Below are 15642 nucleotides of genomic sequence, written 5' to 3'. Positions count from 1 at the left end.
TGGTATATTGAACGATAGTAATTCTCATAACGAAAATAAAACTTTAAACATTAATTGGCAATTTTTAATTATACTTTTAAATTGTATATATTTGCAATTTATTTACAATATTTAAAAGGCATGTTTACAGCAGTTTACAGCTATTACCAGGCAAGAGAACTTGATATATTGTAGATAAACCGAGCGACCTTGCGTCACTTGCGTGCCGAGTACCGATACTTTGATATTTGCTATCGGATAAATAAAGAGGTGGAATAATATATATATATATATCTCATTCGTGCCTGCGCAGTGTTTGATACGTCCACGTGATAGAGTTTTCAGCGATTCTGATTATTCCATTTTTTTTGAAGCAAAAAAGTTTCTACATTTTCTTTTTAAATATAATCTATATTATTTATATATTATTTTTATAGCGCTCTCTCTCTCTCTCTCTCTCTCTCTCTCTCTCTCTCAAATAAATTTTTTTGAGTGTCATATTTATAATAGCGAATTTATATACGTAACGCACTGTGAAAGAATTAATATATTGATAAATACCGATAAGTACGAAACTCTAAAAGAATATTCTATAATTTGACAATAACGATTTTGGACTGGTTAAAAATGAGCGCGTTCAGCAGACCAAGCCGCTGAGTAGCAGTCGAATGTGATTGGCTCTTGCTTTTAGAACCAACCACGCAACGCCGAGTGTTGATAAGACGAACTCAACAGTTGTGTCTGCTGAACGCGGCCAATGATTGGCTTCTCTCCTCCCGAGTCAATTTGCTTCACATTTTAATTCCTTAAGCCCGGTGTCCACGATGCAAGAACTTGGTCCAAGTTTTGGTTTAAGCCGATCAACTTGCAGCTCTTACGGAAAAGCAGCAGTTTCATTGGCTTAAACCAAAACTTGGACCAAGTTCTTGCATCGTGGACACCGGGCATTAGAGTTAGCAATCTAGTTGTATTTAAGTCTATGGCCATAACACGTGGCTTTTCTCGTGTATAAGTATATGTATAAATTCGTCCAGCTGATAACTGAATAACTGACAGGTATCACGTAAGAATCACGGTAGCTGCGTAGCTGCTAGCTGGTCACAGCTGGTAGTTCTCTGCTCTGTAGCCTGTAGCTGTAGCTGGCGATAACAGCTGGTATTCGGTAGTGCTAACAGTGATTGGGTAGGCGGTGAAAATCATGAATATCGTTACCTGCATTGCACCGGTCAACATTGCTGTTATTAAATATTGTACGTATAGTCAAAAAGCTTAATATTATTCTTCAGCGAGAAACTGAAATGTTTAATAGCTTTATTTGACTGATTTTATTATATTTCACGCACACACACACACACACACACACACACACACGAGTTGTACTTTGAAATTTCGGCCGAAATATATATCTAAAATCGTAAATTTTTATTACTTAATAAATTTTACGTATAAATATAAGTTTTCGGGACATTTTCAACTAGTATTTTGAAAGACCTCCATAATTTGTGAATTAATATAATGGAATACAAAGTTCATGTTAATTATATATCGCATACATGCATATGTTTTTAAACGCTTGAATATGTTACACGCGCGTCGTTCGCGCAGTTATCGTGCCACACGGCAATATTTGAATTTGAATAGCTATCGCGGTAGGATAAAAAGTGGTAGGAAAAACACGGTTACAATGACAATATGGAAATATTTGTCACACGGGGGCTTACCCTTTAGTCCCATTAATCTTTTTTTTTTTTTTTTTTTTTATTAAAAATTAACTTTTTATCGTAGATTTGTATGATTTCAGGGGGAAAGAGGAATGAATTCTTAATTTTACCAACCAACGATTCCATAAGTGCCACTTTAGACACGGACCAGGTAAATATAAAATTCTAAATCCAAATTCTAAATGAATGAGAGGAAGAGAGCGAGAGAACGTAAACACGTTAGAGATATCTTGGCAATGTGTTACAGCCTTTTCACATTTTCTTTATAGTTGCATGCAAAAACTACTGTAATGATCAGTCCTGATTTCAAAGAAGATCGTATTTGGCTGAATGGAAAGTATGTTGAGAAAGTATCATTTTCATTATTATTTTCTTTTTATTCTGTGCGATAAATTGACATATTTTCAGAGAGGAAGATATAAAAAACGCAAGGCTTCAAAATTGTTTAAAAGAAAGTAAGTTTGTGCGTAAAAATTTACTAAAAATGTATTCTGCAGTGTAAATTGAATTAAATTAAATTAATCTTCTCCTTTTTTTTCGTAAGTCAGGAAACGTTCGCAATTATCGGGTTACACAAACGACTGGAAGATTCACATATGTTCAAAAAATAATTTTCCAACTGCTGCTGGTTTAGCTTCCAGTGCTGCGGGATATGCATGCCTTACAGCGGCATTAGCTAAGCTTTACAAAATAGAAGTATGATAATTTATTTTTTTCGTTTAATATATTTATTATATTTTTTAAAATATATATAATTTATATTGCGTATACTCTAAACTCTAAATATATCTTTCTATAGGGAGACATTAGCATCATAGCGCGTTCCGGTTCAGGATCAGCATGTCGCAGCACTATAGGCGGTTTTGTAAGATGGCACATGGGTTCAGACAAGTACGGGACGGACAGTTTAGCAAAGCAAATCGTGCCTGCGTCTCATTGGCCTGAATTGAGGATTTTAGTGCTTGTTGTAAGAAAAGAAACCTTTTTCTACGTATATTGATAATAAAGATAGGAGAGATAAGTACTTATAAATATTTACAGGTCAGCGAGGAGCAAAAAAAGGTTCCAAGTGCAATAGGTATGAAACGAAGCATGGAAACATCTCAACTCCTGCAACACAGAATAATGCATGTAGTCCCAGAAAGAGCTAATAAGATGCAACAAGCGATCGTTGAAAAGGATTTCAAAAATTTTGCCCAACTTACTATGAAGGATTCTAATCAGTTCCATGCTGTATGCCTGGACACGTATCCTCCATGTATTTATATGAACGATATTTCCAACAGTATTATAAATCTGGTACATTCCTATAACGATGCAGTTAATGACGTGAAGGTAAATGAAATATTTTTCATATTTGAAATTTCCATTTTTCTATTTCTATAAATTACAGCACAAAAATGGTTAGGCACATTTTATTTTATTATATGCATGAAACATTGCTAGGTTGCGTATACTTTCGACGCTGGGCCGAATGCTACGTTATATTTACTACAGAAAGACGTATCAGCGGTGATAGGTGTTCTAGATCACTTTTTTCCTCCTTCTGAAAATGTTACGATTGAATACAGAAGAGGATTACCTGTTGAAGGAATTGAGCCTTCGCAAGTATGTGTTTCATGTATTAAATATATATTCACGCATATATATATATATATATATATATATATATATATATATATTAATTGATAGATAATAATTAATTATTCAAACATATATGTGCATTTATGAATTATCCTTATTATTACAAGTATTATCTTGTACAGGATCTCTTGGAGAAATTAAAGCTTCAAAAGTATCCACCAGGACAACTTAGATACGTGATATGCACTAAAGTAGGAGATGGACCTAAATATCTCAATAATCCACAGGATCATTTGTTAGATGATCAGGGTAACCCTATTAATTGTTCTTGATAGATTTTTTTACATCTTTATTATTTACTATTTACTGCTCTAAGTATTTTGAAATAAATCATTTATATTTCCTCCGATTTTTCTATTTTGAACTTTTATTTTCTCCAAATTTTTATGCTCGCAAAAGTACAGTTACAAAAAGTAAAGTTACAACATTCTTTATTTGTATCTAAGTTAATCTTTTATATATAGCCTATAGTTTTATTCCAAATCTAAAAAAAAAAAAAAAAAAAATCTTAGCTTGTATAAAAAAAGTCATTCTTCTTTTTCAATTATATTAGCACTTGTTCCATTCTAGGATTTATTCCCCGTGTTTCGAACTCTGATAATGATAATAATTTCAAACGATAGATAATGCAACACGATTTTCCGACTTGTAATATTTATTCAACAATCAAAATGAACCGCCGTCAAAAACATCATATCCGGTTTTACCCCACGACGGCACTTGTCCGATCCCCTGGCCCCTGGCTTTAGAATCTCTATACCTGACCAATCACTAAAGCGTCGTCTACAATGGCAGCAGGAGTAGTGAATGCAAAGAGTAGGCGTTAGACGTAGGCTGTAGAATTAAGGCCGGTATACGCCCAAGTGTCTACAATGGCGTATAGTAAGGATTACAATGAGCAAATCAACGTCGTTGGGCACCGGCTATATAAAGTGGCTTTTACGTCAAATCACGCGAGATAACCTAGAAACGTTTTCCATCGTGTCTTGAGTTAACTTGCCGGGGAACGGACTCCGCATCGTCTCCTGCCTCGTCGTCAAAGAGCTCAGAGATCGTGAGTGTTCCATCGACTTGGTCCAATATATCGTACTTATCTACAGTGATTAATTTACAATCATATAGGTTCATATTACGCGTACTTTATACATGATTGTATAATTTAATTAATCGGCGTGTATAAATTTATCTGTTTGTACACAGGCGGTAATATCAATGCATTGCGGCATATCAGCGTTGTTGGTGCACAGTCATGGATTTACAAAAAATTGGAATTGCATTATTTATTATGTTATGGAGCCAGATTCTGAATATTCAGTGGCGCATTATTCAGACGAGGAGAGCTACTGAAAGTCGAAGCCGTCGAAGGTGGTGGGTACGGCCCGTGAACAAGCGCAGATTTGATCAGGGTTTCAACCTTAACTTATTTCGTGAACTGCGTATCAGTGATCACGAAGAATTTTTTGGGTATACTCGGATGTGGCCGGAGCAGTTTGAATTCTTACTCAGTTTGGTGCATCCACTCCTAGAAAAACACAGCATGCGGGCACCTCTTTCACCCAGGCTTCGTTTGAGCCTGACCTTGACGTAAGTACCAATCAATTCTGCGTTTAAAAAATTAAATCTGATATGAATGAATGTCTTTTTTTATGCATAGGTATCTTGCTCAAGGAGAAAGCATGCGGACAAAGCATCTCGAATTTAGAGTTGGAAAATCTACGGTCTGCAAAATAATACCAGAAGTTTGCCGTGCTATTTGGCTTGTTTTGCAACCTGTTGTGCTTCCCACACTAGATGCCGATGGCTGGAAAAGAATAAGCGAACAGTATATGTTGAAATGGCAATTTCCAAACTGTATTGGTGCTCTTGATGGCAGACACATGGAAATTGAGAAGCCGCCATGCTCTGGATCACAGTACCACAACTACAAGCGATTTTTTAGTATGGTGTTGTTGGCACTTTGTGATGCAAATCATAAATTTACCTGGGTGGACATTGGACAGTTTGGTGAGTAATGGTGGTCTCTTTTTTTAATAACTGACACTACTGACAGAAAATAAATTAATCCTCAATCCTCAATCTGTTGCAATAAAGTACTTGGTTTAACTTATAGGTTCGATCAGTGACGGTGGTGTGTGGAGAAATTCTGAATTGGCTTCAGACCTTGCCTCCGGTGACGCTGATATTCCAGCACCAACACCTCTGCCAGGGAGAGATGTCCCCTTTCCACATGTAATTGTGGCCGATGAGGCCTTCCCTCTTAACACATACCTCATGCGCCCCTATGCAAGACGCAATGTATTAACACGCGAGCAACGTGTTTTTAATTACCGGCTCAGTAGAGCTCGCCTCTGCATAGAAAACACATTCGGAATACTAGTGTCACGCTGGCATATTTTGCACAAACGATTGCGTTTTTCTGTAGCAAATACACAAGAGATTTTGAAAGCTCTTGTTTGTCTCCACAACTTTATCATGAGCAGTAATGACAATAATGATAAATGTGCCTCTCAGTATTGCCCTCCCGATTGGCTCGATGTTGAGGATGAGGCTGGGCTTATTCATGACGGTCGGTGGAGGACTATTGGCCCTGGTGCATTTTTCAAAGAGTTGGGTAGAACTGGAGCTAATCGAGGTGGCTCAGAGTGGGAAGGCGTGCGCAATTACCTGAAACAGTATTTTGTATCTCCAGTTGGGGAAGCTCAAGCGCCCTGGCAGTATGTGACAGCTTTTCAAGGTCAAATAATTAACCCTCGCGCGTAGTCAAATTTATGTTTCCGTATCCCTGTGATATGATTTTTCTATATTTTTTAATAATGTGCTTCGTGGGTTTAATTCTTTTGTCTTGCGTTTTATGTGATTGTAACTTGCTACCTAGTTCTCCAGTTAAACGCTGCGTTACTTGGCTATGAAAAGAGCATAATAAATATTTTCAAGACTGATAATTTTGTTTAGGGGTTTGTCAATAAGAAAATTGAATAAAATGAACGATTGCATTAATTGCGATAACATTTATTTTTTACTTATTATCCTCCAAATACAAAACCTCCAATACATCCTCCAATACAACCAACACAGTTTAAACTCGATGCTTTGGTCTACAGTAGAAGTGTGTGTTTGTGTCTCTTTGTGTTATGCGTGTGTGTAGACATCTCTCGTGTATATCATGTATATATTTTATAAAATATATACATATAAAATATATTTCTACTTATTTCTTCATACACTTATTTTAAAACGCAACACGCACTCAATCACACTCTTTTCTCGCATTATTGTCCATTTCTCTCGTTATTAATTTTTATCAACTCACACTCTCTTTCTCTCTCTTTTAGTATCATCATTCTCTCCTGCCTTTCATACTGTGTAGCCTATTCATTGTAATATGGAAGACAATCGAAGTTTACAAAAGGCACTCACTTGCGCGATCAGACGATCGCAGTTGCACTGGAAACGGCGTTACAATAAAAATTTTTCGAGCGTTTTCTAAAAAAAAAAGTCCGACTACACCTTGCTACCTGGTCGCTTCTCACACGACCGATAAAAGAAAGAAAAAAAAACCTACAACTATCCTATAAATCTCGACTTTACAGTTTATTTATGAAAATCATCACGAACAAAACCTTTTGTTCTAAGCAAAGTTGCGCGCATGTGTTATAATATTAAATATAATTATAGACAATAAGTAAATTAAAAACATTAATTTTTATGACCGATAATATAATCTTTAGTATCTTTAAGTAGAAGAGAGTGGAACGTGGCAACTCGCAATGCATTGCAACGCATTTTGTACTAAAAAGAAAAGAAATAACGCGTTCGCGCGCCTACAGCACATTAAATAGTACTTTTCAGCTGTACAAAAATCTTCGTCCACACTACGTCTCCCGTTAATTAATACTAATGTTTAGCTTTGTTTCATCCCGACTGTGCTTACATCTCAGATAGTATATTTATATACGTGTATTCCAATAAACGTATCTAGGAATACATTTGTTACATTTACAGGCACTATTCCCTTCAAAATCGAATAATTATCGTCACCTGCGTTTCTACATGAAAAGAAAAGAGTTAAGATCTGCGTTTCGAATTTATACTCCAACTGAAAGCCAATTTACGTAACTCTAAGTAAAACTTTTTTGGTTTATACTCATCCTCAACAACTTGATTACGTGGAATTGCTTTGAAAAAATATCTCGAGTCGTATATAATTATAATTATCTCAGCCATAAATTACAGTAAGTAAATTAAAAATTTTAGCAAAAATCACAGCTATCCCAATCTTGCTTCACTGTGCTTGTCTACTCTTGTTTTAGAGAAATCATTAATGTGTTGCAACACACTAATGAGACATTCAAGCAGAGCATGCTCGGGTATTGCACTTAATGCGAATCCTATGGCACTCAGCATGGGCTGAACACCAGGAGATGCATTGCTAACAACTGCTGACGGGGCACTTGGCTGTGCAGATTGAGTCGTAATTGCTTCACCGATCTTCGCTGCAAGGTCTGTCAGTTCCTTATTCTGCTCAATGAAGGACTTATTGACAGCTTCTATCTCCTGTCGTTTTCTGGTTGCAAAGGAATCAGGTAGAGGCACCTTGCGTTTGGTAGTGATCTTGGACATAGCCCTATGCACCTGTGAAATGTTGCTTTCAGACCTCGAAGTAACTGCAGATATTGGTGTTGCAGGAGGTAGTGTTGGAAGAGGTAGTGTTGTAGAAGGTAGTGTTGCAAGAGGTAGTGTTGTAGAAGGTAATGTTGCAGGAGGTAGTGTTGCAGGAGGTAGTGTTGCAGCAGGTGGTGTTGCAGGAGGTAGTATTGCAAGAGGAGGTGGCGAATAGGGATCCTCAGATACTTCTGTAGAACTCTCATCAGTATCTGAAAATGCAACAATGAATACTTCAGATTATGTTATACCAAACTGTGTGAGACCTGACAATAAATTTTTAATCTCCTTACTTGCGAGTCTTGTATGCAAGTCCCAATTCCAAGAACTAGTCGAACTAGACGTGTCTGGGCTTGTAGCAGAGAAGGGGGAATTGTGCATAACACTGTTACTTGACTATCAGAAGGAGCAGGCGTACACTGGACCGAGGAACTTGTACGAACAGCTTTGGACTTGTAGTTGGATGAGGTTCTGTAATCACATTACAAACATTAATTATGTCATCAACATTTGTTATGCAAAACTTCTCCGGCCACAACACTTACTTTCTAGGTTTGATGATGTCCTCCAGGAATGTCAAATCCTTGTAGAGCACCCAAGTGGGTGTGTATGTGGGCTGATCAGCTCCAGCTCCAGACCTTGGCATAGACTGCACGACTTTCCTCCGCTCTTTTCCAAAGCGCTGCCTCAGGGCATAAAATCGTTTCTCAGCAGCAGGACCTGACAAGTAAATTATTTTTCATTCCTTTCATTTCACAAAACTGCAAATTATTAGGTTATTATATTTATTATTATTAAGCCTCGTACACAATGCCAGGCAACAGGCTTCTTTTAATTAAGTTGGCTCCTGCCTCTTTTCATAGGACAATACGGCACACCAGGCAACATGCAATAGGAACAGAAAATAACCAAAAAATTGTTAATTACAACCTAAAAAATTCGAATGCTATGATTGGTTGGCAACAGGCAATAGGCACAGAATTTCCAACGTGATGGAAATTCTGTGTCTATTGCCTGTGTCACTGTTTATTCTGCATTTATACATGAATTCTGATTTTTATTCCCTATTCCTATTCCCTGTTACCTGGCGTTGTGCAAGGGGCTTAACAATTTCCTTTCCTAGTGTCCCAAAGTTATAACCTAACTTAACTTTACCTGCATGTTGTTAAACATGTTCTTCACCGATTTACTGTGACATATCGTTCATTGAATGTACTGTAACAACAAATCACTACAAAACTGTATCAACATTTCAAAATAATCAAAATAGACTTACCTTCTAGTGGATGAGTGAGGCTCGCGCCGACCTGTATCCATGCTGCAGTCTTCACATTTACATTGGCATATAATTTTTCGGTCTTGTCGTACAAAAATCTATTAACTCGGACCACGGCAATTAGCTCTTTATCACTGCTGAGCTCATCTTCCGAAAGGTATTCTGTCAATTCCATGTCCGACATACTTGCAGGTTAAGAGCCTACGCACGAGGATTGTCGTGACCGTTTAGTCATAAGTCGGAAGTCAACGCACAATTATTGACGTTAGCGTATATCATATTTGTCGCGTGATGCGACGCGATGGATATGACATACGCTAATGTAAAGAGGCAAAGAAGAAGACAATTCAAACTACACCGGCTTGACCGGCTCCCTGTCACGTGCGCTTTTGTTACTGTCGAACTCTCATTGGCTGAGAGTAAGGGACAGTAAGGGAGCAGACTGTAGGAAATGGAATTCAACCATTTCGCTTACGGCCTTACTCTACGCCCTATTACACCATAAAACCAGCTTACTCTGACGTCGTACAGTCTTAATCCACCACTCCTGCTGCCATTGTAGACGACGCTTAAAAGCGCCATATAAAATCAAATCACTGTGATTGGTCAGGTCATACAGGCATGAGGCAAATATGGGCGCGTCCAGCAGACCAAGCCGCTAAGTAGCAGTCGAAAGTGATTGGCTCTTACTTCTAGAACCAATCAATCAACGCAGGTGTGTTGATAAGACGAACTCAGTTGTGTGTGTCTGCTGAACACGGCCAATAGAGAATATAAATCCAACACGTCGAAAATTCTGTACCTATTCCCTATTCCCTGTTTCTAGTTTCTATATTACCTGTTGCCTGACATTGTGCAAGGGCCTTTACACGTATGTCTATTGTCGTATTGCTTATATGTAAGTATGTGCATACATATGCGTATATAATGTAATTTTATTTGTAAATCATGAATCGTGATCGACGTTTATTGTATAGATATGTATGTACATTCGATATCGTGGTCTGATGCGTATCGTGCAAGGTTTAAAGATGAAAAAAAAACAATTTACAGAAATAAATTACTTGACTATAATAGCTATTCGGTTCAAAAAAGTGTGACTGAGTCAAAAGCAGTCAAAGAGCATAGACCATGTCGTGCAAAATGGAACTTGTAAAAGCTGTTTTGGAGAAAGTAGCGAATAGCAAAGGCTTTGGTCGATGTATGAAAAATGTGAGTACAAGTTCATCAAAATATTTTATGTATCTGATTATAGATACCTAGCGATTATTTTGTGTTATCTATTTCCTATTATATATAAAGATACCAATAGGTTGTGTATGCATGGTTTCCGAATAGGTGAGATTACTGTCAGCTGGCGATGGAAAATGCAAAGCGCAATTTACTGTGGCGGAAGAGCACTTAAATCTCGGTGGTTTTTTACATGGTGGTTTTACCACTACCATTATAGACTGTGTATCTACATATGCATTAATGACTCATAAAACTGAACCTCCTCCCGGTGCTTCTGTAGACCTGCACGTGACGTAAGGATATTAAATTTTTATCAAATTTCTTTATTTTATTACATTTTCGTCATTTTTATACACGCACATTTGAAATTTCGCTCTATTACGTTAGTCGCATTATCAATCTTTTTTTCACGCACGTTTGGATAAATTAAATGCTGCTCTACACTGATGTAAAAATGTATATGCAATCTACGATATACATTGGTTAGAGAGACTAGAAATTGAATTGAAATGTAACGATTGTAACTTAGTAATTTTTATTAGTAAAAAAAATATGCAAAAATGCTTATTTTGTACAACAGAATAATTAATCGCGCAGGTTTTTGAAGGCTGCATTTCCTGGCGAAACAGTGACGGTCGATGCTAAAACTGTGCGTACCGGGAAGACATTGGCTTTCCTCGCAGTGGAGCTTACGAAGAACGACGGTAAGGATGTGGTTGCTCGTGGGCAACACACAAAGTATCTCGCGTCGGTTAGTAAATGAAACTAGAGGTTATTAGCTTGATTTATAAATGTCGACAAATGTATATAGTGTACCTAATGTACATATCCAACGTACGTAATAAAAAGTGCGGGAGTTTTATTAGTGGGTTACGCATAATACGTATGTGCATAACAGCTTGGTAACAGCTGCGTTAATCTAAAGCTCTTAAAGGAAAGGAAACGTGTCTAACGATCGCGCGATGCTATACTTCTGCGCAAAAATGCTTCTATATTTACAACAGTATAATAACTGCATAAAGAACATGGCGTATATCTGAAATGCAAGATCGCAAGAGCGCGACTATCCGCGATAGAGAGGAGAGAAAGGATGATCTTTTTCTATCGTCGTGTTGCAATGTCTTTTAAAAGTGACTCGAGTTCTTTCACTCTTCGCGACAAATCGTCAGCCCGCTCTCGCAATGTCTTAGCCTCTCGATCACTTTCTTCGAACATCCTCTGCAAATATTCGACTTTCTCGTCGCGATTTAACGAATCCATGTCCTTGACGTAGTCACGACTGGGTGCAAAATAATTCTCAGCTTCCCTACGCGCACGCAAGCGAGAAATAGTATTGTCGCGATGATCCTCGCAATTGTCGCAACAATCGGACCACGCGCTCAAGTCTACGTCAGGTATCTCGTCACAACTGACAAAGTCATTGCGACCTTCGGGCAGTAGAAACACGTTGGGTTGCACGCGAGTAATATTGTCGCCGTTGTCGCACAAGATTCTGGCTAGTGACGCTTGTTGGATCTGTGCGAGTTGTTCCGCGGTAAAAACGCTCGGATTCTCATACCAGAACCGATCGCCATCCCGGGTCCGCCGGAATTGTTCCCATAGGAGACATTTGAACAACGGTCCGACTTTCATCCCCGGCAATTGATCCTCGAGAATACCACCGACCCAGACGTCTATGTTGCCCGGGTGGCCGTACAGTTCGCGCAGCTTCTGTCTCACTCGACTGCTGCTGATAACGTCAGCGAGATGCTCGAACGTCTCCACGCGCGACATGTTGCAATAAGCGCGCCATTCTAGATAGCCGGGAAGCCCGTGATCTCTTCCTCGCTGGATATTCATCGCCGCCAGATCCAGGGCAACCGCGTGCGCGGTACGGAACAGCTGTTCGGTGAGCTCGACATTGAGATTCTGTTCGGGCAGCTTCAGTTTCGCCGCCGTGGCGTACATACCTCGGATCAGAGGATCGACGCCGCCCTCCTCCACCAGTCGCCAGGGCGCGAAGAACGCGTCTCGCAGATCGAGAGGACCCTGAGGGATCGGTTGGTAGGAGGCGTTCAGGCGCTCGAGACGCGGCTGGATGAGCGAATGGCCAAAACGCAGAGCGGCGGTGGCGAAAACGTTGGATATGCTGGCGTCGATGTTGGGGTCGTAGCCCCGGTACGGCGGCCAGAGCTGAGAAGTTTCGTCGATTGCCGGTCCAAATATTCGCGGCAGCCAGTGCCGATAAGTGATGTGTTGCATCTCAGCGCCGACGATACGTCTCGCTTCCTGATACAATTTCTCGCCGTTCCAGTGTGGATTCGTCTCGCGTAGCGCGCGAGCGATGCGATTGTGCTCGCGCAGCCATAAAGTGTGCATGGCCAGTAAGCCAACTTGCTCGTTCGCGCGAATGTCCCCGGCTACGAAGCAGTTGATCGAGCTCTCCAGTGGATTCCTACGACAGTCGACAAACTGGCCGGACGCGTACGGCAGCAGAGGCTTATGACCGGGCAGCGTGGGACCTTCCCGGAGCAATCCACGATCCGTCGTCAAGTCGCGCAGATCACGCGCCAGCTCGTCGTCGTAGCCATAGACTTGCGATCCGTCCAGGTAGCTAGTCAACTGATTCAGCTGTTCCCGAGGCGTCAGGCCACCCCATAGTATACTGGTCGCGCCGGAACCGCACACGGCGCTACTTCTCACGAAGTCGATGCATCGTCTGTTGTTGATGCGCGGATCACCCGGCGGCACTTCCATTGGGAAGCAGGGCGCGGCGTTGTCGCAGGATTTTTTGCAGTCAATCCCGTCCCACGACTCGCTCGACACCGATGGTAACGCGTGATCGAGATCATGGTCCAGGAACTGACCCCACTGCATCACCATGTGGGTGATCTGATCGTCCGACGTAATATCGTGAGTAGAGATCAGGGTGGTCGACACGAGGCGCGCAGCGGGTTTCGGATAACCGTAGTACCGCCGTCCTTTCTCCCAGCCGACCGGCATCGAGAAACCGTTTTCGTAGATGGGTTGCAGAATCCTTCGAAATCCCGTGTACGACGAGCCCCAAGTACGATGGCGCAGATTATTGCAACTGCCGTCCACGGTCCGGTATTTGTGGTGGAAGCACCTGTTGGTGCAATTCTGCCGACGTCTGTGGCCGGTGCATCCGGACAATCGTTCAATTTCCTTGACCTAAAACGGGACGCGCGTATACGTATAAATTATTTATTTTAGGATACAACGGTGTTCGATGTAGGTGCTCGAGCACGTAGCGCGTTTACCTGTTCAGGCGTCAAGATTTCCTCGTAACGAAACTCATCGGTCACGTTTGCCTTACTGCCAGCATCCACCATACGTCGGATATTGACGAGAGTTCTCTCGAAGAGCTCGGCGGGTCTGGCGGCCGCGCGACCGATCGCGTCCGGAAACCGTGCCACCCGGAATGGATTATGTTTGGATGAGCCGTCGGGATTAAAGAGAGACGACAGCGTTTTGTTGATGGCACGATCGATCTCCTCGGTGGCACTTTGGAAGGCTCGTACGACGAGCGTATCCGCTGCCGCACCGGGCTGCCGAACGCGCACCAAAGCATCGGCAGTTGCGCGGCCGTAATCGTTTATAGCCGAACACTCGTATCTGGTAAAAGGAAAATGACTGCAGTGTTGTATCGTATAAGGAGTATAAGGAGGCATCGTGTATCGAACTTTTTATTTAACATTTTCAACGTATGGGAGATAGCCAAAGATGTTATAGAATCGTCAAATTAATGCAATCGCAACATGTATATGCATTAAATGCCATTAATTGTCCGAATTACTAATTATTCTTCTTCAAGGGGAGATATCTCGACGAGAAATCATTTCCGCGCATTCACAAAAATAACTCAATCTTGTCGTGCAAAACGAGAGGTCTGATGACCAATGACCAACGACCAGCGTGGTCAAGGCCGTGTTACCCCAATCTTATACATACCTGCCTGAGTCTTGCGGAGTCACGTTAAAAATAACAAGACTCCCCCCACGCGTAATCTTGATCCTGTTGCCTTCGAGCGCGCTACCGTCCTTCTTCCATTGTATCACTGGCTTCGGAATGCCCTCGGCCCGGCAAGGTACCTCGACGGTAGCATCCGGTTCCGCCTCCATGTCTTGCGGTCTGAAGAGCAGTCGAGGTGCCGTGAAGTCGACAACGTTCAAATCCGCGAAGAGATGGACCATGTGATCGATACTTTTGAGGTAACACTCGTATTTGCCTGCGTCGGTTTCCTTAACCGCGAGGATACGCAGCAAGGTGCCGTCGTTCTCGAGCGAGATTCTGTCGCCAAAGGAGATTGATCGGCCGTCTCGAAACCAGCGAACCGCGGGCCTGGGATTGCCTAGCGCTCGACAGGAGAAGGTCACGTTGGTGCCGGCGCTCACGTTCTGCGATTCTGGCCTTTCAGCGAGTATCAACCGAGACGCCGCCGTGATAACCGCTCTGGCCTTCCTAGATTTGGTCGAGCCCATGTCGCTGCTGGCTACGCACTCGTACATCCCGCTGTCCTGCTCGGTCGTGCCAGAGATGATCAAGGTGCCGTCCTCGCGGATCACGTATTTCTCACCGTCTTCGTGGATCGCGTACCTTTCGTTATCATCATCCGTTTCCCACGAGTATCTCGACTTGTTTTTCATCCATTTGATCTTCGGCGTCGGATCACCCGTTACTCGACATCTCAACGTTATCGTGTCACCAAATCGTACTACGGTGTCTTCCGGGCCTTCTATAATGCGCGGTTTCGCTGCGAAAGGAATATTTTGTTGTATGACTGAGATTTTGAAGAAAAATTAGAATTAGATAAATAATTAGATTAATGTCTGTGATGACACTGATGACTGATGAGATTATTTATTTTATTCGCGTTCTTCTCGTTTCTTTTTTATACAACTTTAGAACTTTTTTAGCTTTGGTATATCGCGATCATTATATACATATACATATATATATATATATATATATATTTATTTGTTTTATTTGCTTTTACCACTGAGATTCTCTCCACTGCGAGTTCTTGTATTTTAATATTAATAGTAAGAAAAATATACGATTGTACATACATACTTATAAAATACACTAAATATAATCTTCTACAAATTGATAATAGCATAATTTCAG

General features: G+C 40.9%; 4 protein-coding genes across 12 annotated transcripts in view; 2 read left to right on the top strand and 2 right to left on the bottom strand.

Moving 5' to 3' along the window:
• Nucleotides 1-964: 964 nt before the first annotated feature.
• Mvd (mevalonate diphosphate decarboxylase) lies at nt 965-10180 on the top strand. Of its 2 annotated transcripts, XM_077415142.1 has the most exons (11): nt 965-1229; nt 1781-1851; nt 1970-2037; nt 2109-2155; nt 2245-2396; nt 2500-2667; nt 2742-3035; nt 3147-3308; nt 3467-3593; nt 9893-9997; nt 10109-10180. In XM_077415142.1, exons 1-10 carry the CDS (start codon nt 1178-1180, stop codon nt 9946-9948), a joined length of 1197 nt encoding a protein of 398 aa, XP_077271268.1. In that variant the 5' UTR covers nt 965-1177; the 3' UTR covers nt 9949-9997; nt 10109-10180. The 2 variants fall into 2 exon arrangements, with proteins under 2 accessions (XP_077271268.1, XP_077271269.1); XM_077415143.1 differs by lacking the exon at nt 9893-9997 and having other exon boundaries at nt 966-1229.
• Nucleotides 6338-9861, bottom strand: LOC143902342 (uncharacterized). Of its 2 annotated transcripts, XM_077415148.1 has the most exons (5): nt 9799-9861; nt 9283-9483; nt 8552-8726; nt 8300-8477; nt 6338-8218 (listed from the first exon to the last, which is right to left on the bottom strand). In XM_077415148.1, the coding sequence occupies exons 2-5, from the start codon at nt 9464-9466 to the stop codon at nt 7892-7894; spliced, it is 864 nt and encodes a 287-aa protein (XP_077271274.1). In that variant the 5' UTR covers nt 9467-9483; nt 9799-9861; the 3' UTR covers nt 6338-7891. The 2 variants fall into 2 exon arrangements, with proteins under 2 accessions (XP_077271274.1, XP_077271273.1); XM_077415147.1 differs by lacking the exon at nt 9799-9861 and having other exon boundaries at nt 9283-9787.
• The window catches only part of LOC143902345 (acyl-coenzyme A thioesterase 13), a 10593-nt gene continuing 4983 nt past the window's right edge, over nt 10033-15642 (top strand). For 4 of the 7 annotated variants that reach the window (XR_013258334.1, XM_077415156.1, XM_077415157.1 and 1 more), the window contains exons 1-3: nt 10199-10494; nt 10621-10808; nt 11113-11219. Coding sequence is in view for 6 of the 7 variants with exons in the window: in XM_077415156.1 (XP_077271282.1) it covers nt 10414-10494; nt 10621-10808; nt 11113-11219 (376 nt within the window). In the remaining variant the exon portion in view is untranslated. The other 3 variants (XM_077415152.1, XM_077415153.1, XM_077415151.1) reach the window with 3 other exon arrangements.
• Pxn (Peroxidasin) overlaps nt 11129-15642 on the bottom strand; it is a 21496-nt gene continuing 16982 nt past the window's right edge. The window contains exons 4-6 of the mRNA XM_077415122.1: nt 14467-15268; nt 13776-14130; nt 11129-13686 (exon numbers count right to left, since the gene is read on the bottom strand). Of these exons, the coding sequence (XP_077271248.1) occupies nt 11617-13686; nt 13776-14130; nt 14467-15268 (3227 nt within the window). The 3' untranslated portion in view covers nt 11129-11616. The remainder of the gene's footprint in view (nt 13687-13775; nt 14131-14466; nt 15269-15642) is intronic.

The sequence above is a fragment of the Temnothorax americanus genome, unplaced genomic scaffold (assembly GCF_048541705.1).
Source record: "Temnothorax americanus isolate GAGA-0224 unplaced genomic scaffold, ASM4854170v1 Scaffold4, whole genome shotgun sequence".
Lineage (NCBI taxonomy): Eukaryota > Metazoa > Arthropoda > Insecta > Hymenoptera > Formicidae > Temnothorax > Temnothorax americanus.
The sequence above is the reverse complement of the archived record's forward strand: the minus strand, read 5'-3'. Positions and strand labels throughout refer to the sequence as shown.

What these genes read in the sequence shown, in the direction of transcription:
- Mvd (XM_077415142.1), top strand. Translation starts at nt 1,178, where the DNA reads ATGAATATCGTTACCTGCATTGCACCGGTCAACATTGCTGTTATTAAA. An exon ending in CATTGCTGTTATTAAATATT is followed by an intron (nt 1,230 to 1,780) that starts GTACGTATAGTC and finishes GTATGATTTCAG; the next exon opens with GGGGAAAGAGGAATGAATTC. An exon ending in CTAAGCTTTACAAAATAGAA is followed by an intron (nt 2,397 to 2,499) that starts GTATGATAATTT and finishes ATCTTTCTATAG; the next exon opens with GGAGACATTAGCATCATAGC.
- LOC143902342 (XM_077415148.1), bottom strand. Translation starts at nt 9,466, where the DNA reads ATGTCGGACATGGAATTGACAGAATACCTTTCGGAAGATGAGCTCAGC. An exon ending in CCTCACTCATCCACTAGAAG is followed by an intron (nt 8,727 to 9,282) that starts GTAAGTCTATTT and finishes TTTACTTGTCAG; the next exon opens with GTCCTGCTGCTGAGAAACGA. An exon ending in CTTGCATACAAGACTCGCAA is followed by an intron (nt 8,219 to 8,299) that starts GTAAGGAGATTA and finishes TTGCATTTTCAG; the next exon opens with ATACTGATGAGAGTTCTACA.